The sequence below is a fragment of the Bos javanicus genome, chromosome 26 (genome assembly GCF_032452875.1).
Source record: "Bos javanicus breed banteng chromosome 26, ARS-OSU_banteng_1.0, whole genome shotgun sequence".
NCBI lineage: Eukaryota > Metazoa > Chordata > Mammalia > Artiodactyla > Bovidae > Bos > Bos javanicus.
In genome coordinates, this window is record NC_083893.1 from 8285849 (window position 1) to 8307723 (window position 21875).

Consider the following 21875-nt stretch of genomic DNA (forward strand, 5'->3'; position numbering starts at 1 on the left):
ATTCAAACAAGCCTCCTGCACTTTGGTTAAGTTTTCCTAATTCTTCACGGAACTACCTTGTATGATCATTCAAATGACCTAAGTGTAATCATTTTGCAGACAACATGCTTCTCCTCTTACCAAAGGTACACTCTACCACGTAAGCCAATTTTATTCTAGTTTTCTTTATGTAAGTGTGAAAAAAGAACAGATGTTTTTCCAAAATTATTTAAGTTTGGAAGACATTCATTCTATGGTTTTCTTCAATATAAATCCTTCAGAATCCCCAAACCCCTCATGGTGATACCTTAATAGCTGACTTCCTAAAAGTACAAGTTATTAAATAAAGATCAGAATGCAAACGCACAGTGTGGTTCAACTGATAAAATGTTGATCATAACTGGATGTTGTGAATTATTTGCCACGCTAATTTCATTTTCCACCATGGACTTTAAAAAAAAAAAAATCTGGTTGTTCTGTATGTCATGCACTAAGAGATTTCTAAAATTTTACCACATTATACAGCTCAGACTACACTGCTTAGATTCTTTTAGATCTTGTTTGATAAATTGTTTTCATTGGAGTTATCAGCTGGCTTGATCATGCTTCAAATAAAACTGATTAAAATGGTCTTTTTAAGAAAGGAGAGTTTGCTCTGAGTTACTCCAAAGTCCTGCCGATACTAAAATGAGATCCTATGGAGTGCTGAAAGACGCAGAGAACTGTCTTTGAGTTATATTTTTCATTATGCAAAACTTGGCCCTGGAGAGATGGCCATGTACCTCGTTAGCTGAAACAGGCAAGCATGTCAGCTCTGCAAATTAACTTACCGGAGACATCTGAAGTGGATTCAGATCATTCAGGTTTCTAAAGCAGATCCAAATCCACTCAACTATTAGGGCAACCTTGTGAGGTTAGAATCTCAGAAATGTGTATCTTTATTGTCTTTTCTCCCCACACACAGAATACCAATTCCTCCTTAAGCTAAATCTGCATAAGGAAACAGCGAATGCTCTATGGCAACCAACAAGGAGAGGAACAAGTCTAAGTTTTCAAAACTATAATTAGTATATACTCACAATCTGCGCCCCCCCATCCAATAAATACAAATGGGAACAGTCTAATACTCTTTCTCCTTATATTAAATCTTTGTGTTTATTAAGCGAAAGGCTCCCAGGGACCCTGTATTATTATGTAACATGTGTCATCCAGCCAGTGTGATGTAGTTTGGAATAGAGTAACAAACCCCTTGGTTTATCGATTCTGTCATTAGTAACTTAAAATACCATTCATCTGGGTGCTTACTCTGCATTAACGTCATGTTCCTGCCACTTTACTATCTATCAGAACTCCAAGTGGAGTGGTGTGTAACGAGTTCCATTCAACTTTCCCACCCAGGCTGTGCAGCCCACTGACATCAGAACTACACAGTTGTTTATAATGCTAGGACAATACCAGAGTGGTTGCATCAGAAGCCAGGAGTGAGGCAAATAATGTGACCACGATGTCAGTAAAGGTAAGTGGACTTCTCTTCCTCTGACCCCGGAAACATGTCACCCTCCGGGGGAGACAGAGGCACCCCGTTAGCAACATTATATAAAGTCCTTAAGGAAAATAAGCAATATTCTCCCTCAAATGTTATGACAAAAATATTTTTAAAAAATCAACAGACTAGGTTTCCATTTGTGGATTGTAAATGTCATCCAATTCTGGAAATCAAAAACTCTTTCCTTTTATATGTGTATCTGCTTATTTTTGACACTTTAATGATGCCAGAACATCAGGTTTGAAGAGTACCAGCGAGAACTGCTAGCATGTAGAGAAATCCGGGAGAGCCACAAAAGCATAGAAAGTCAGGGTGATAGCAGACGCATTTCAAGTCTGAGGAGCCTGCAGTTAGGATTTTCCGGTTGGGCAGGTTTGCCAGGGCATTTGGGAGATGAGGCTTTCAATTCTCTCACCCATACATACACAACCTGTCACACATCTGGGGCGCATTCAAACTCTACGTACAGTAGATGGCCTATATGAACGTATATATATATATATATTTTTTTTTTTTTTTAAATAGCTTGACATCTAACAAAGACAGGGAGGCAACGTAGTGAGTGAGTCTGGTCTGAGAAACGTGCACAGCCCCGCAAGAAGTGCGGGTTAAAATGAAACATTTCTGAGGGTGAGGATCAACAAGGCAAGCGGGAGGGGCGGGAGCCGACAGACAATACAGAGACCCGCAGCTCCCCACCGACCGGGTGCCACACGGACCCGGAGCGTAACCCCTGCTTACTGTGGACTCTTGGGGTAGAAGGGCAGGGTCACATGGCTGAGATCCTGGATGTCAAAGGCGGTGGGCTCAGCGGAGATCGCCTGCCGCTTGGTGCGCGGCTCGCCTTGCAAGGTGCTCGCGCTCTGCTTCTGCGCCTGCTGGGTGGCCGGCCGGATCACCGAGCGGTACTTGTCCAGCTCGTTCTGCAGCTTCTGGATCAGTTCGTCCTTCTGATCCAACTCCAGCTCCAGCTCGTCGATGAGAGCATCCCGCTGCCTCAGCTCCTCGATCTTCTCCTGGAGCGCGTACTGTAAATCCCGCAGGGTGCCCATGCTCCTCCGGGCTGCCGGGGGCTCCTTCCTGCCGCTGCTCCGCGTCTTGGGGCTTCCTCCCCTCTCCGATCAACTTTCCCCAAAGTCGCTGCTGCCTCCCGAGTGCGAAAGCTTCCGACTTGAGACCAAAGCCAGGCTTGGCTTCTGAGCATGCCCAGTCTGCCGGCTCCAGCCACCGAGAGTTTCAGTGCAGATTCCACTTCTCCGGGCTGACTGGGAGGCTGAGAGCAGGGATAAGCCAAACGGCAGGTCGGGCCAGGCTTCCACCTGAACCGTGGCGGGCGCCGGGGAAGAGAGACGCGAGCGCGGTGGCCGAGCAACGGGAGAGGGACTCGTAAGGTGGGGGTGGGGTGGGGGACTCCGAGGCCGCGGCGGGTCTGCCCGGGTCACTCGCGCCGGGCGCCGAAGGAAGCCGGCGGAGAGTGTGGGGAGCCTGATAAACCTCTCGGCGCGCCAGGGGATGCGCGGGCGGAGCGAGGCGGGAGCACTACTTCGGGGGCGGGGAGGCGGGCGGGAGAGGACCGGAGGGACCCCGAGCAAACTGGGGAGGCGTCTGCCGCCCGGGAGCCTACCGGGCTGGAGGACGTGGGGACTACAATCCCGGCGACGAGCGAGGGCAGAGCGGACTCTGCATCGTCAGCGCTCTGAGTTCTGGAGGTGTCTGGACTGCCAGCCTCGCGGAGAAAGGATCCCCAGCCTGTGGCTGAGCTCTCGCGTCTGCCTCGCCGCCTTCCTCACGGGGAGCGCCTCACACAGGTGGTAACGCTTGAAAACAAACTTGCCTCTCCGGAGAGGGGAGCGAGTCCGTGCAGGGGAGGGGTTTCCACGCACACCCGGGTGCCTTTGGGGGAGAGGGGGAGCTTTTGATCCCACCCCAACCCGCGCCAGCGTTTCCAGCTGCTTCGAATGAGTCCCCTTTCCACTCCTTCTAAACTCGGATTCATGAACTCTTTTTAGGGCAAAGGCCAGAACGGGATGGGACGGAGCCCTAGAAGGCTGCTCAGCTTCCCCACTGTCCGTCCCACTTAACCAGTGTTTGCGGAATAGTTTATGCAAGGGCCTTCCTCCTTCCACTTGCTGAATTTGTAGAGGGGTGTCAGGGGCGGGAGGCGGGCAGGTCAAAATCACTGCGGTATTCCAAAAAGTTCACTCTGAAATTGAACCATACCTTTAAAATTACTTTCTTTTTTTTTTTTTTAAGTTTAATTTTATTTTATTTTTAAACTTTACAATATTGTATTAGTTTTGCCAAACATCGAAATGAATCCGCCACAGGTATACATGTGCACCCCATCCTTAACCCTCCTCCCTTTTCCCTCCCCATACCATCCCTCTGGGTCGTCCCAGTGCACCAGCCCCAAGCATCCAGTATCGTGCATCGAACCTGGACTGGCAACTCGTTTCATACATGATATTACTTTCTTGATAACCAAACTGTTAGGGCGCTAGCCTTCCCCTTGAATGGCAAGACACAAACTTTGAAGAAGAGATAAAATCTTAAAGGAAAGGGGGGACCCTAGACGAGTCGGGGTATACTGTACACTGTACCGCCCCACCCCCACCGCCCCCATCCCTGCCTGCTCCGTATTTCCTAAAATGATGACAATTTAGATAGCATCCTTTCTGTCCAAGGGTAATTCTTCTATCATGTTTAGAATCTTCCATAACACTTAAATTCCTCATATTTACCTAAATCTTCACCTAGTCATTTAAATTTTTAGCATCTTTATTAGCAGTCCTTTAACTACTATTCTTGAGAACTCAATGTTATAATCTTCGATGTTCTACTTGGCTATTCCTTAACACTAAATAAAACAAAGTAGACAGAAGATAGATTAAGATTCTGAATTGCAATCCAGAACTATTCACTGGAATCTAAATTTAGACAAGGATATATATCAGTCTCAAAAAAAGTGCTTACTTTTTGCTTTTGAATACACAACCTGTTCTAAGAGGAGCAGAAAGGAAAATGGGGAGGCGAATGAGAAAAAAAAGGAGGAAAGAAAACAGAACCAGCTAGCTAGTGTCACTTTAATAAGCTTTTTGATTTAAAGTGTATTTAATTTTGTCTGTAATTAAGGTGTAAATGAAAAAGGATACACAATCCTAAACATTCTACCCAGATTAGGATTTAATTCTCTCACTACACATGATATGACAAAATTGTTCTGCTTTCCAATGTGGATGTTTTCAGAAGTGCATTTATTTCAGAATGCATCGTACAAGGTGAATGATTTCCCCCAAACAAACATGGATAACTTACAAATACTGAGAGCAGCAAATAGTAGTTCTGAATTATTGTTGTTTTAATGAAAACTAAACCAAGCAGAAGTGCTCTGGCTTTGTATAGCTGAGTCTTTTCTAAAAGAGCTTCCATGACATTTTCCTTCTCCCAGGCAAAAGGCCAAATTCTTATCTTATTTAACCTATGGGAATTCTTTAATTCCATGGGAAAATGTCAAAAACTTAATGAGACTCCTTTCCTATAGATCTATTATAGGGGTCTAGGAGCCCAAGAGTTTAATGTCTAAAAATATATCAGGAACATTGTATAGGGGACATTATTAGACAACTGCTAAGCAAGGTTATGCTGTAAGGTTCATTTGAGGCTTAAATGGGGTTACTTAATGTCTTTGAGCAGCACAAAGAAAGAAGATTCTTCTTCATTTGTAGAAAGCTTGTCTACACATAAAAAGGATAAAAGAAACTAAAGCATTTTCCCCAAAACATAAAAAATTGCATTTAAACCAGGAAAAAAATCAGGGTTTTTTTTTTACAAAAATGAAATTTCTTCCACTGTTAATGTAAATATTTTTCACTATTTAATCTACCATAATCTATGTACCACTAGAGGATGTTACATTTTCATTTTAAATGGGATTCTTGTGATACAAAATGTATTCCTTGATGAATCCCATAGTGAGAATCAGAAATCTGTTGTAATAAATGCAAAGAAATTAAACATCTGAGAAGATGTGACTATTACAATTTGACTTACAAATTGTAAGTTAAAAGATGTTCAAGTTATAAGACTATATTTGGCTGCATTACTGCATATAATGAAAAAAATAAAATTATCCTTCAGTTCAGTTCAGTACAGTTCACTCAGTCGTGTCTGACTCTTTGCAACCCCATGAACCGCCAGGCCCCCCTGTCCATCACCAACTCCTGGAGTCTACCCAAACCCATGTCCATTGAGTCGGTGATGCCATCCAACCATCTCATCCTCTGTCATCCCCTTCTCCTCCTGCCCTCAATCTTTCCCAGCATCAGGGTCTTTTCAAATGAGTCAGCTCTTTGCATCAGGTGGCTAAAGTATTGGAGTTTCAGCTTCAACATCAGTCCTTCCAATGAACACCCAGGACTGATCTCCTTTAGGATGGACTGGTTGGATCTCCCTGCAGTCCAAGGGACTCTCAAGAGTCTTCTCCAACACCACAGTTCAAAAGCATCAATTCTTCTGCGCTCAGCTTTCTTTATAGTCCAACTCTCACATCCATACATGACCACTGGAAAAACCAGAGCCTTGATTAGACGGACCTTTGTTGACAAAGTAATGTCTCTGCTTTTCAACATGCTGTCTAGGTTGGTCATAACTTTCCTTCCAAGGAGTAAGAAAATTATCTTTAAATACTTTATATATGAAAACCCTGAATTCTAGGCTTTTCTATTTTAAAAGTAAAAATAAATATTTTAAGTATTACAGTGATGTCCTTGACTGTTTGAGGGACCTTGGTTTTCTATCTCTACCTTTTGAGTGATTCTAATATTTTCTTAAACATCTTTTGCATTGCATTTGGTAAATGCTGGAAATAAATTTTACATAAAAAATCTAGGTCTTATGGTTTCATTTCAACAGATATATGTACTATATGTCTTATAATAAACTTAATTGGCTAAGTTATAATATCACAGATCACACACAAGTCTACTTTCTGCTATTTGGAAGTGGCTACCACAAATTTGGGGTAGAATGAAGCTTCATATATTCAGCTTTCCCACTGCCTAGCTGGGATGAGGTCTTAATGTTAGATGCTAAAGCATAGAACAATGCCATTTTGAAGGAACTTAATTCATATACTGGAATTCCATAGTGACTTTTCAGCAGTCTCTCTTTGTTATAGCTCTAACAGAAGCAAAATTCCAGTAGCCAGATCCACCTATGGCATATTAATGCTCTTCAATTCTGCATCCAACCCTCATGATTGAGAATAACTAATACCACACCTTACTTAATGGGATCTCAGAATCACTTAATGAGACCTTCAGTAATTCAGCTTTTTCGTAATACTGGCCATTAAAAAAATATTCTTTTGAATGTATTATTCTACACTAAAAACATATTTAGTCTCAAAATAACTGTGATAATTTTGTCATCCAGCTGCCCATTCCACTGGTGCTATGGACATGGAGGCCTGGCGTGCTTCAGTCCATGGGGTCGCAAAGTATCAGCTGAGCAACTAAACTGAACTAAACGTTTCCTGCAAAAGTCCGAAAATCGAAATTTCCTTCTGTCATTTCATGTACGTGTCTTGAACAGCAAAAACAAAACCAAAAACAAACAAAAAAACATAACTAAGCTTTATAGGTCATGTAAGCAGCCCCTTACAGAAGAATCTAGATATTAAGGTAACTAAGAGTGGTAAACACACTAGCTTGCTCTACAATGTTCATCTTAATCGTGACCACAATAAAAATAACTAACTTCCTGGAACACTTAATGTATGACAAGCACTGTTCATGTAACCTCACGAGTTGGACATCATTTCCTTTTATACTTGAGAAAAGCAAGGCAGAGAACCACTCACTTTGTGTTGTTGTTCATTCTCTACGCTTTCCGACTCTGCTACCCCATGAACTATAGCACACCATGCTCCTCTTTCCTCCATTATCTCCTGGAGTTTGCTCAAATTCATAGTCAGTGATGCTATCTAACCATCTCATCACTCACCTAGTATCAAATCCAGACCATTTGGTGCAGAGCTCAGTCCCCTACCCACTGCCCTTCACTGAGTTCTGCAGGACTTCCAAGGGTTGGTAATGCCTTCTTCTGGAACCAGAGTGATAAGATATTAATTAACATTAACTGGCCTGACTTTGGAGTTAGGGACGTGGGAAGAGAAGAAATTTGGAAAATTGTAAAACAGTAGGAAAAATATTTTTTAAACGTTCCTTTTCCCCAAACTGTCTTTATTTCAGCCTCATTTCATCTTGGGTTTATGGTCACCAACTTGTACCCATTTACCTGGGATTGCCCTTGTTTTAATATTAAAATTGGTTGGGACTGTCCTACTTTTTACACTAAAGTCCTAGTTACACCTTGGTCCTGGGCAAACCAGGAAGGTGATCATCCTCTATAATTCAGGATTGCAAAGCCTCTCTATTTTACAAATATTTTCATATTTTGTATTCAAAGTTACTGATAGAAAAGTAAAACCAAGGAAGATCTGTAATAATAATACCCATTATTTTAAGCACAATACAAACCCACTTACACATTTCCTTCTGTGAATATGTTTTAGGAAAGCAATCATCCAATTTCAATGCATAATAATACACCACAGGAATTGTCTTTGGACTGTAAAGGGGAGATGAGTCAGACAATAGAATTTTAATTACTTTGATAAGTCAGACAATGATTCAAGGCTTTCTTTTTGGTTTGCTCTTATAAAAATCTAGAATTTAGACAGATTGGATTCTTAGAGACTAAGCATAACAATTCAAGTTCCTGCTATTTGACTAACTCATAGGATTATCTGATTATGATTATTGTGTTTGGTGACTAGATTTGGTCATCAGGAATACATATTTAAATGAATATAAATAAAAATTCTAATGGCAGGGCTGTTCTTAAATCACAGTATCACAAATGATAAGTTGTGCATGGAAAAGGGAAAAAAAAAACATAAAACATTAATGATGAAAAACTTACTGCAGAGACATGGAAAATCATAGTGCCTTGTACCATACTTGCTAATGTGCTTAGAGTTTAATACCGAATTAGTGTCATACTTAATATTAGTTGAAATGAATTCTTATATTCCACTGCATAAGATGATGCTAAGTTATTACTGGACCTCAGCCTAAACTAATGTGCATGGAAATCCATGTACTCTTTACCAAGAATATTTCTTTCTACTCTTTACTCAGCTGATCATCTCCAAAGACCAGAAGAAATAAAAGTTTTTTAAGAAGAAAAGTATTCTGTTTTCTGTGGTTTTCTTCATAAATGGAAAAGTTTTTAATGTGTAAAATGGAATTTAAAAGGCTTTATTCACAAAATAGTTTACTAAATTTAAGTCCAGTGAAAATACACATGACTAGGCAACATCCCTGTATCTGATTAATAAATTACAGTTTATCAGCTCCATTTCAGTAGTGATTTTTCTGGCAGATTAAATGTACATCATTTCCTAACTCAATGATCAGCATTTCCCACAAAGTATTCAAAAATATTTGCAAAGGTAATTTTGTATTTAAAACATTATTTGACAGCACGTGGCTTATAGGAGAACAGCTCTGACTCAATGATTTTTTTATTGTTCCTTTTATTTTAAATGGCATTTAACCACTGATATAACTTGGCCATTTCCCTCCCACTTGTTCTGTAATCCAAATTTAAAGTAAAAGCAAAAAAACAAACAAACAAAAAAAACACTTTAATTCTAGAGAACTTCTTAAAATTAGTAATTTGGGCAAGTACTGAAGATGTAAGAAAGATAATAGAGTACAAGCTTCAGTGAATTGGCTTTCTATCAGTAAATAACTTGAATGAACTGAGCAAGAGAAAAATGGCAAAATACAACTGAGAATGTCAGAGATTTGGAGGAGAGGGGAAGCTATAGGCAAAAAAGACATAGTCGAGAAACGTATAGAAATCTTCACAGTTGTGAACTTAGTGGAAAAGTAAATATAACCTAGCTTCAAATTAAAGAAACTCTTGATATTTGATTTTTATATAATTATCATGAGATGGAAGTCCAGAAATCCATCTCTAATGATACGCAAATGAAGTAGTTGGCTGGTAAAAACATAGATGTCATTCTAGGGTCAACATATGGTACACAATAGTTATAAAAGCATTACCCTTGAAACAAGGGTAGAGCCTTAGGCTGGGGTTCATGAGATGCAAACAGTATGCTATGTTTTTGTAACCAACTGTTAAAATATCAGTCACTTTGCCCAATGTATATTTCTAGATGCTTTTCAACTGTGGTGCTGAAGAGACTCCCTTGGACTGCAAGGAGATCAAACCAGTTGATCCTAAAGGAAATCAACCCTGAATATTCACTGGAAGGACAGATGCTGAAGCTGAAGCTCCAGTACCTTGGCCACCTGATACTAAGAGCTGACTCATTGAAAAAGACTCTGATGCTGGGAAAGATTGAAGGCAGAAGGAGAGGAGGGCAGCAGAGGATAAGATGGTTAGATGGCATCACCGATTCAACGGACATCATTTTGAGCAAACTCTGGAAGACAATGAAGGACAGGGAAGCCTAGCATGCTGTAGTCTATGGGGTTCACTTCAGTTCAGTTCAGTCGCTCAGTCGTGTCCAACTCTTTGTGACCCCATGGACTGCAGCACATCAGGCCTCCCTGTCCATCACCAACACCAGGAGCTTACTCAAACTCATGTCCATTGAGTCGGTGATGTCATCCACCATCTCATACTCTGTCATCCCCTTCTCCTCCCACCTTCAATCTTTCCCAGCATCAGGGCCTTTTCAAATGAGTCAGGTCTTTGCATCAGGTGGCCAAAGTATTGGAGTTTCAGCTTCAACATCAGTCCTTCCAATGAATATTCAGGATTGATTTCTTTTAGGATGGACTGGTTGGATCTCTCTGCAGGCCAAGGTACTCTCAAGAGTCTTCTCCAACACCACAGTTCAAAAGCATCAATTTTTCAGCGCTCATCTTTCTTTATAGTCTAACTCTCACATCCATACATGACTACTGTAAAAACCATAGCCTTGACTAGATGGACTTTTGTTGGCAAAGTAATGTCTCTGCTTTTAATATGCTGTCTAGGTTGGTTATAACTTTTCTTCCAAGGAGCAAGCGTCTTTTAATTTCATGGCTGCAGTCACCATCTGCAGTGATTTTGGAGCCCAAAAATATAAAGTCTGTCACTGTTTCCATTGTTTCCCCATCTATTTGCCATGAAGTGATGGGACCGGATGCCATGATCTTCGTTTTCTGAATGTTGAGCTTTAAGCCAACTTTTTCACTCTCCTCTTTCATTTTCATCAAGAGGCTCTTTAGTTCTTCTTGGCTTTAGCCATAAGGGTGCTGTCATCTGTATATCTGAGGTTATTGATATTTCTCCCAGCAAGCTTGATTCCAGCTGTGCTTCATCCAGTCCAGCATTTCTCATGATGTACTCTGCATATAAGTTAAATATGCAGGGTGACAGTATACAGACTTGACGTACTCCTTTTCCTATTTGGAACCAGTCTGTTGTTCCATGTCCAGTTCTAACTGCTGCTTCCTGACCTGCTTACAAATTTCTCAAGAGGCAGGTCAGGTGGTCTAGTATTCTCATCTCTTTCAGAATTTTCCACAGTTTACACTGATCCACAGAGTCAAAGGCTTTGGCATAGTCAATAAAGCAGAAATAGATGTTTTTTTCTGGAACTCTCTTGCTTTTTCGATGATCCAGTAGATGTTGCCAATTTGATCTCTGGTTCCTCTGCCTTTTCTAAAACCAGTTTGAACATCTGGAAGTTCATGGTTCACATATTGTTGAAGCCTGGCTTGGAGAATTTTGAGTATTACTTTACTAGCATGTGAGATGAGTACAATTGTACAGTAGTTTGAGCATTCTTTGGCATTGCCTTTCTTTGGGATTGGAATGAAAACTGACCTTTTCCAGTCCCGTGGCCATTGCTGAGTTTTCCAAATTTGCAAAGAGTCAAACATGAGTTATCAACTGAAAAACAAGAGTATTTCTAGAAAACATTTAATAATTTCTAACTTGTTCAGGTTAGATTTTTTTTAATTCACTTTTCAAAGTGCAGATATTTAACCTGGTAGGTAAGAATACTTTAAAAATTAGTTGCTCAGAGTTAAACAGACAAATGTGCAAACACCTATATACAATAAATAAGTTTGCCACAACAGCACTATGTTAAGTATCATATGGTTTTAATGCCCCACATAAATAAATATAAAATAGGAACCTTTACACTTTGGTTGGTATTAGACAGAAAAATCAGAGTCTGTCTCGAGTTACTGCAATATGTAAGAATGTTTTTACTCAAAGATCAAATTTAAGGAGTTATCATGAAAAATTCATCTAAGTTTTCCATAGAATAAAAGAGAGTCAAAATTCTAATCATCAATCTTTCTTAGAAAAGCATCTATATTAAATACTAATTTTAAGTGGAAAGATGACGTGGTAATGTCAAAACACTTATTTATGGAACATTAAAGTTATTCCTGCCGTTAGGAACATAGAGACCTTGATGAGAATTGCCTGTTTCCACTTCGCAGTGCCCCCTGGTCCAGCACTCTATCAGGATCAACAAAGAGCCATGAGCAATCACAGAGCCCCGTCACCTATCGCAACAGCATCTCCACACATGGCCCATTAGGTAACTTAGTTACTTTATGCCCCTCTCACGGGCACTCCCAAAATACAAAAAACCAAAGGACTGATGACAATATCTGCCATGCTTTGATACCCCACCCCTCCTCACCTTCTAAAAGAAGAAGCAAAAGTCTTCTTCTTTATGAATAATAGATATCTCAGAATTTTGAGTGAAAATATACCAGAGAGACTATGTATTTCAACATCCTAATTTCAAATTTCAGGAAATTTAAAGGGCAAGAAAGTTAAATGAGGCAGAGTTTCAAACCCAAATCTCCTAATTCTCAGCATACTGTTCTGAAAGTTATTTTATGCATTCTCTTGACATTTTATTTATACTGTACATAGAAGCCTGATTCAGTTCACATGAAAATCCTCTTATCTCTTAGTAATTAATAACCGTTAAAGTCAATTAAGAACACTTTAATTTGCTGCAGAGAACAAAATATATTAAAATGCCTTTAAATGTCTAATTACTTCTAGTGTGCCTCTCTGTATATTCAAACCATATAGAGCTTTTGTTGCTACTTGGGCATCTATATTACATGAAGGAGTGTGTGTGTGTGTTCACATGCCTCACAAGTATGAAAATTAAACCACACCACTACACTCTTCCTAATCAACTCTCACTTATGTCAAAGTCAAGTCACATCAGGTGGATGTACTTTTTTGCACCTATCTTATTTGACAAAGATCTACATGTGGAAATACAGTAAACCATCTCTCTTTTTCTCTTTCCAGATACACAGCTCAAGTGTCTTCATATTACCAGGTTTTAAAAGTATGTAAAATAGGAAACACATCATCACCAAGAAAGAGAAAATTTGTCTCCAACTCATAGAAATTAAAAGGTAACACCAAGGACTTCCCTGGTGGTCCAGAAGTGAAGAATCTGACTGCCAATGCAGGGGACATGAGCTCGATCCCTGGTTCAAGAAGAACCCACATGCCAAAGGGCAGCCAAGGCCACGTGCCACGGCTATTGCACCTGCACTCTAGAGCCGCACATCCCAAGTCCTGAGCCCCAGGGCTACAGCTACTGAAGCCCGCAAGTCCTAGAGCCCGTGCTCACAAGAGAAGACACCACAAAGGAAAGCCCACTCAGCACCTCCCTACAAGGAAGGGCGGCCCCTGCTAGCTGTAGCTAGAGAAAGCCCACACACAGCAAGGAATACCCAGCGCACCCAAAAATAAAAACAAATTAACAAAATACATTATTGTTTTTAAGTTAAAAGGTAATACCTAAACTATGAACTCTCAGAATTCAAAGAGTGACACTCACTTTGAGTCCCTCAAATTACATAATTGGTCTGAGACCGTTTGACGATTTTAATGTCATTTAATGACATTTTGACCATTCAACTTTAGAATATGCCCAAATGTGATTCTATTCATGCAATATGTTCTACTGGGAGTACCCTGGGCTTCCCTGGTGGCCCTAGTGGTAAATAACCTGCTTGCCAATGCAGGAGACATAAGAGACACGGGTTTGATCCCTGGGTCAGGAAGGCCCTGGAGGAGGGCATGGCAACCCACTCCAGTATTCTTGCCTGGAGAATCCCATGGACAGAGGAGCCTGGCAGGCTACAGTCCATAGGGTTACAAAGAGTCAGACACAACTGAAGCGACTTGGTACGCACGCACACACTGGAGTACTGTACAAAAATTTTGCAAAGAAAAAAAGGACAGTAAAGATGTTATTTTAAAATACATTGAAATACACAGCATGTAAAATTTGCATTACATTTTTATTTTCAAAAAATGATTTCATACTTTAACATTCTAAGTATACATGTTTAAATAACCAATACGTCTATAAAGCAATGTATTAACACATTACATAATTTTCATATTCTGGAATCAGGGAATAGTCAATTGTGAGAAATTGGAAGAAGTGATGAAGAAAACACAAATAACCAAGAAAAATAATACAGTAACAGCTGGTACAAAAGCTAAACTCAGGGGTCAATGGACAGCTTTGCTAGCAAGCCAATAATTCTGAAAGCCCTCAACCATGAGACCATATACTAGAGCCCAGTATTCCTCCAAAATGTGAACTAAAGAATACTAGTTCCTTAAATGGTGATAAGTTTAACAAAAAAGGGTGCCAAGGCCAAAAAGGTTTTGTTTTGGAGACACTGAAAAAGTTCAATAAAACAGATTTCTGTCTACATTATTTCTCAGAACTTTTACTATTTCCCTATGTTCTATTAATCTCCAGAATAAATATAAATACAGAAAGTTGATTTAAACACCTAGACTTTCTCTGTTGTAATACTTTAAGTGTTGAACTTGAGTATTTAGTGTCTAAAAGTACATTAGATAATTTATGTGGGCTTCCCTTGTAGCTCAGTCGGTAAAGAATCTGCCTGCAGTGCAGGAGACCCGGGTTCGATCCCTGGGTTGGGAAGATCCCCTGGAGAAGGAAATGGCAACCCACTCCAGTATCCTTGCCTGAAGAATCCCAGGGACAGAGGATCCTGGTAGGCTACAGTCCATGAGGTCGCAAAGAGTCAGGCACGACTGAGCGAACAAGCACCTACCCCATTTGTGGAATTCCTTATTGGAATTTACCTACATAGCAGTATCAGGGACAAGCATGAACAGTTCTTTCTGGTCCCAACAACAGTACTACCAACTGCCGGTATCTCCCCGTTAAAACCACAATTTACCCAGCCTGTGACCACAGCCAGTGACATGCAGAAAACCATGAACACACGACATGAACACAAGTATGGTGCTCACACGAAGGACTAACTGCCATTTGACCCATAAGCACATGTCCTTTCTATAAATCAGGCTGGGCCGTAGGACTATTGCTCAGGTTGGGAAAATGCTCAAGAGAAAATGATAATAGGGCTGCAATCAGGAGTGCAACTGAATAATAATTAATTACACACATATTATTAAAAGATGCTTGCTCCTTGGAAGAAAAGCTATGACAAACCTAGACAGTATATTAAAAAGCAGAGATATTACTTTGCCAATAAATGTCCATCTAGTCAAAGCTATGGTTTTTCCAGTAGTCATATATGCATGTGAGAGTTAGAATGTAAAGAAAGCTGAGTGCCCAAGAATTGATGCTTTTGAATTGTGGTGTTGAAGAAGACTCTTGAGAGTCCCTTGGACTGCAAGGAGATTAAACCAGTCCATCCTAAAGGAAATCAGTCCTGAATACTCATTGGAAGGACTGATGCTGAAGCTAAAGGTTCAGTATTTCGGCCACCTGATGCGACTAACTGACTCTAGGAAAAAACCCTGACGCTAGGGAAGATTGAAGGCAGGAAGAGAAGGGGACGACAGAGGATGATATGGTTGGATGGCATCACCAACTCGATGGACATGAGTTTGAACAAGCTCCAAGAATCAGTGAAGGACAGGGAAGCCTGGCATGCTGCAGGCCATTGGGGTCGCAAAGAGTTGGACATGACTGAGCAACTGAACTGAACATATTGTATTTTGCTTCTTATAAATCTCCAGGCACCAAGCAATTTCAGCTTAACATTTTAGAACTTTTCCACTTGTCATTCCTTTTCTGCCTGGAAAATCCTTCTCCAACCTCCTTCACCATCGTAAGATACTAATCCCATCGCTTCTCGGTCACCACCTTTCTCACCTCTTGAGTCAGTAATTCAGCGACCGCATTCTTTAGCTCTTTTCTCATATACCACTTCTGATAATCTTTCTGAATCATCTCTATGAGATTTTCCCTTAAAAAAGCACTTTCATGATTTATAATTATATATTATTTGCAAGGATACTTGTTAATAGTTATCTGATCCATTAGACTGTAAACTGCAAGAAAGCAGGGAACTCTATCTTGTTCACCAAGACCTAGAACAAGTAGGCCCTTCCTGCACATTTGCTAACCGCATTGAATGAACAAAGGGAGGACTAAATGAATTCAGCAAACATTTATTTAGTATTTACAACACACCACCATCAATAAACAGAAAAAATGTCCCTTTCTCCACCAAGAGATCCAACCAACAAACTGAGCTAAGTGAACTTGGATGCAATGTAATATGGGTTTCAGAGTTTGTACCTCTAACCAGTGTGTCACTCAGAAATATATGTATCGTGAGCCTCAGCAACTTCACTACAATTACCCATGAGGGGCAGCTACACTAAATTCCCAGGTCTCAATCAGGAAATCTGCAAGTCATGTGATTGTCTGGATTCTAAAGAGCACTGATTTTCCATGTTCTTCATGAAAATATTTGTGATATCTGTTGCCCCTAGGAAGTTCAAATGTGGGTCTAACCACTCAAAAAAATTCACTTTGGTGAAAACTTTGAAACTAAAATATTGTGACCAAAATTAGCCTGGAATATGTGTGTATGTATGTGTGTGTGTGTGTGTATATGTGTGTGTATGCGTACACAGCTGTATATAGATGTGTACAGGATAGATGGTGTGTGTGTATATCAATTTAGAAATTTGCAACTTAGAAGTGAATACAGGTAATGGATGTCTCTATAACATGGTAGCAAAAGGCAACATGAAAAATATGATACGTTAATTTTTCAGAAAATGGATACTTTAGCCCTGCATATTCTTTCTGTGTGGAATAAATCAAATTGATCAGAGGCTCAGTTTAAATATGTGCTTTCTTCCTGCAGAAAAAATAAAAACATAAACATCACTCTTTGAACCACATATTTGCCTGATTAAGACTCATGATAACTGTGCTTTCTACCTGCCATCCTGAAATATTTCTAGGAAATGCTATTTTTTGATACCCAACCACCTTTTCAAATTATACTTGACAATCAACTCTCTAATGCACCTTTAAATTGCTATAATCTCAGAGTCTTTCTTACTTGAAACTTATAATATATTGTGTTCAAGGTTCAGTGATCTTTTATATAACACTGGCAGCATCCATAGCATCAAGTCTGCAGTTTTTTTCCTTTTGTTTCCCCCCAAATTCTCTTCTTTTGTTCACAAGTTCTAGCTACTCCTTCAAAAAGCCAACTGCTTTATTTGTATTTGGCCTGTTTTTAGTAGTCCTTCTTAATACCTACATCTTTTAGAAAATGTGTTTCATATTATTTTGAGGGCAGATGCTTCCAATTATAAGTACCCTATGGCAGTGAGTATTCACCAAGACTGCGCTCTGTCTGATCACCTCATTTACAATGGCTCTGGAAGTTCAGATTGAAATGAAGTTCAAAAAGCAAATCTGTCTCCAATAATACATTAAATTCAATAATGTAATTCTTAAAGTAATATGCTTCTCTTCCTCTCCTCTCTAATTCTTTCTTTTGCTCTTTCTGTAGAATATCAGGAGGGGGCCCTCAAACAAATGCATAAGCTTAATGCCAGTTAACTAACCAAATCCTTCAATGCTAACCTTTAGGTGTTAGCAGAAAGCTAAACGTTAAATTACTGTCCAATTAAAAAAAAAAATTACTGTCCAATTAAGCCAAAAGCCAGAGGTGTAAAGTTTGTTAATGCAAAAAAAAAAGGAATATTTCTCTGGTATATGTTTCATATAACTTCAAGAAATCTGCAAGGTTTCCTACATTATACAAATTTACTGCACAGGTATATAGGTTTTGTGATAAAGCTAATTTTTGTCAACTTAAAAAACCTAAGCCAAACTTTTCCCATGAAAAAAACAAAAGGAGACTCCTACTTAGGGAAGAGAGTCAAACTTGGAGATAAAAATTCAAAGCTTTGCACACATATCCTCCACTAATCTATATAAACAAAGCTTTACACTACAATAGGATAATGCTACTTCAGGAGAGAAATTGAAGTTTCTGATCTGCAACTGTCTGAAACTTCTGGGTCTTCAACAAAAACTGAATGTTATTACCTATTGAATGTAAGAACTCTCTTGACATGGCATCATTTATTTCTAATGGGTCTTCTTCATTTTTTTCCCTAAGAAATCAAAGTCGTGTCGTATTGCAGTTACCAATATACATAATCCTTTTGGAAGCAGTTATTTCCCCAAAGTAAAAAACATTTTTGATTAACAGCAATTAAGCTCTATAAAAGAGAAACATCTTATTGAGATACGCACGCCTTACCTCTTTACATGTAAAAAAAATATTCAGATAAACACAATATTTTTTAGGAAATAGTTTCTAATTGAGATTTAAATTGGTCACTTTCTAAAAGTGCAAGGTCAAGGAAAACATTACACAATTTTGAAATTTATACTTCTCCTTTACATGACTTGTTTTATTTTAAACACAATTCCATAAACAGTGCACATTCAGCAAACAGTAAATTCTTCAAATTTTTCTCTCAGCTATTAAATGCTAATTTCTAAGGGCTAAAATGCAGAACTAAAAGGGCAATTGCACCCTCTGCTGTTCACATTTTCTATTCCATATGAATAAAGTACTGTATATGTTTGTTTAACATTCATTATTGAAGTAAATCATATTGGCAGGTAAATCACATTGGCTTCCTTTGACAATAATTAGCAGACCCTCAAATAAGCTCCATTTGTTAAAATTTCTTTAATAATACAAATGGCAACTTGACATTTATATGGATACTGGAATTAAACTAATTTAGAAAATAATGACTATTAGCAAGATACTTGAAATGTGAAGTACTCATTAACTTCCTGACAATAAATGCTACTTTTGATCACCTTTCAAAACTAGTTTTAACAAGGAAAAAATATCAACATAAGAGCCAACAATTGGCACCCTCTTGACAGTATATAAAGTTTACCCAATTTTTTTCAAGTTAGAATTCAAATAAATATTTACATTTCTCTAAACGTGCACACTGACAGTCTAAAAAATTAATTTTAAGATCCACCTATGAAAATTATCGAAATTTAAAAATGCTAACATGAATCAAAATTAATAGCACATTTGTTCTTTTCTTTTAAACCACTCATGTTTTAATTAAGTAGTAGTTGTTGGATATTTATCTTAAAGCTTTCTTACTGATTCTTCTTCTAGGGATAAAAAAATTATCTAGTTGCTGACCAATCCGCCCACCAAGAATAACTAGATAATAAAGGGCCAAAATATGTTTAACGCACTGGAAATTTTCTAAGTGGTAAGGAACTGAAGGGCTAATGTCTCAGACAAAATGGGAGTTCAAATCAACACATACTGCCCTTTTGAGGCATTTACCAACTACAAAACACTCCCAAGAAGATAAATAACAATATAGATGAGAAGCTGCAGCTAAGAACACAGGTTCTACAAGTCTCATGGGCTAAAGGGGTAAAACTGGAGGCCAAGCCCAACCATTTCAAAATCATAAAGCTAAATCTTACGTGTTACTATTCCATTACTCATAAAGATGGAGACATCTTCAAATCTGCTCAATCCATAACTGGACTAAGGTGACATGACCCTCATCAGCCTGTGTGTCAAGAGCAAAAGTAACTCTGCAACGAAGGAAGATTTCAGGACCCAGAACCTCAAATTACAATTTTTCATGTACCACATCCAGAATTCAATCATAAACAGCTAGGTATGTAGAGATAATATTCCATAACCTAAAGTTACAAAAAAAAAAAAGAGCAGACTGATGGGAGATCCTGATGTTGGAATTATGTGATATGGACATCAACATAATTGTGACTAATATGCCTTAGGAATATGATGGAAATGTGGTTGATATTACTGGAAACCTGGAAACTACGAAAGATATTTTAGAACTGAAAATAGCAGTAACTAAATTTTCATAATTCTGCATTTATGTTTAATTGCAGGAGATAGAATTAGTAGATCAGAAGATAAGTCCAAATAAAATAGCTAGAGTAAATAGAGGAAAAGAATAAAACATTGAAAAAAGAATATGAGATGTGGTGTTATAGGGAAAAGGTCAAATCTATATGTAATCAGAGTCCCACAAAGAGAGGAAAGAGAGAATAGGGAAAAAGCAATGTTTGAAGAAATTATGGCTGAGGATTTTCCAAAACTGAAGAAAGCTATATCAAGCCATGATTTCAAGAATCACTGCAAACCACTAGTACAATAAATACAAAATACATTTGGGGAGACACACAAATACACATACCCTAGACATCTCATTGTAAAACTACTTAAAATAGTCAGGGAGGCCCCATAATAAAATAGGGAAAACACCTAATATCACACAGAGAAAACTATTCATCCCCTACAAAGGAGCAAGAATAAGATCACAGTAGACATTTTTAATTGAAGGAGTGAAAGCCAAAGAATGGTAGAGAAAAACCTCAAAGGATTAGAAGAAAATAAAACTGCCAACCTAGAATTCTATACTTGTCAAAAATATCCTTTGAAAATAAAGGCAAGAAAATATGTTTTCAGAGAAACAAAAACCAGAGAAATTTGTCACCAACAGATCCACACTAAAGATGACACTAAAAAAACATTCTTCAGGATGACAGAAAATGAAACTATATGAATGCACAATGACATAAAAAATAAGTATTAGAATGAATATGAGGTTAAATAAATGTGAATGATTAAAAAATTATAATATCTGACAACAATAATATGAAAGAGGAAAGTGAAAATGAAAGTCGTGTCCAGCTCTTTGTGATCCCATAGATTGTACAGTCCCTGGAATTCTCTAAGTCAGAAAGAATATTGGAGTGGGTAGCCTTTCCCTTCTCCAGGGGATCTTTCCGACCCAGGAACTGAACCAGGGTCTCCTGCATTGCAGGTGGATTCTTTACCAACTGAGCTATCAGGGATTCTTTACCAGTTGAGCCACAAAGAAAGGAAAGGAATATGAAAGATAGAAGGAGACTAATAGAGTTAACAGTGTTGTTAGGTCACTATACTGGCTGAACAGTAATAAAAGTATTAAAGTACCTTTAATTTTGCTAGTTCAAGGATGCCCTGCATGTTGTATTTACAGAATAACTGCTAAAAGAAATAAAACATAGAAATGAAAAATTGATTAATGGAAAAGAGAATATTAAAATAATTTATTAATTCAAACATAGGCAAAAAAGAGAAAAAATTAAAGGAGACACAAGTAAAACACAAATAGATGACAGATTTAAGCTAAAATATACCACTAATTATACTAATGTAAATAAATACTCCAATTACTAGACAAAAATTGTTTGCATGAATTGAAAAAATAAAACAAGTACATACACATTATAAGAAACAATTTTATATAAGAAAACTGAATTGTTTACAGTGGAAAAGGTGCACAAACTAAATACAAGCCAAAAGAAAGCTGCTGTAACCCTACTAATATGAAAGAAAATTTTAAGAAAATATTACTAGAGATAAAGAGGAACATGTCACAATAAAAAAAAAGAATTGATTTATTAGGAACGAATTATAATTCTAAATTTATATGCACTCAATAACACCTTCAGAACATGTGAAGTAAAAATTTCTAGTGCTCAGAGTAGATATAGACAAATTCACAATCTTATTAGGTGATTTCAACTTATTGTTCTTAATAACCGAGGGACAAAGCAGATAGAAAATTAAGATTTAGAAACTTTGAACAATATATTTCACAAACTTAATAGCAATAGGTAAAACACTCACTTCAAAATTGCAGGACATTGTTTTATAGTGCATAAGCAATTTTATTACAATTGACCACATTCCAGGCCATAAAACAAGTTTCAACAAACTTCAAATGATTGAAAGCATGTACTCTTACTGTAGTGGGATTGAGGTAGAATTGAATAACAATCATCATCTCAGATACAGAAAAGGACTTGATAAAATTCAATATCCATTTATGATTTTAAAATAATCTTAAA

General features: G+C 38.3%; 1 protein-coding gene across 2 annotated transcripts in view; it reads right to left on the bottom strand.

The window, feature by feature from the left end:
- PRKG1 (protein kinase cGMP-dependent 1) overlaps positions 1-21875 on the bottom strand; it is a 1413309-nt gene that overhangs the window by 1318502 nt on the left and 72932 nt on the right. The window contains exon 1 of one of the 2 annotated variants that reach the window (XM_061402664.1): positions 2267-3870. The exons of the other annotated variant lie outside the window; for it this stretch is intronic. Coding sequence (XP_061258648.1) covers positions 2267-2577 — 311 coding nt within the window. The 5' untranslated portion in view covers positions 2578-3870. Of the gene's footprint in view, positions 1-2266; positions 3871-21875 lie in introns of those variants that run through there. 2 annotated transcript variants of the gene reach the window in all.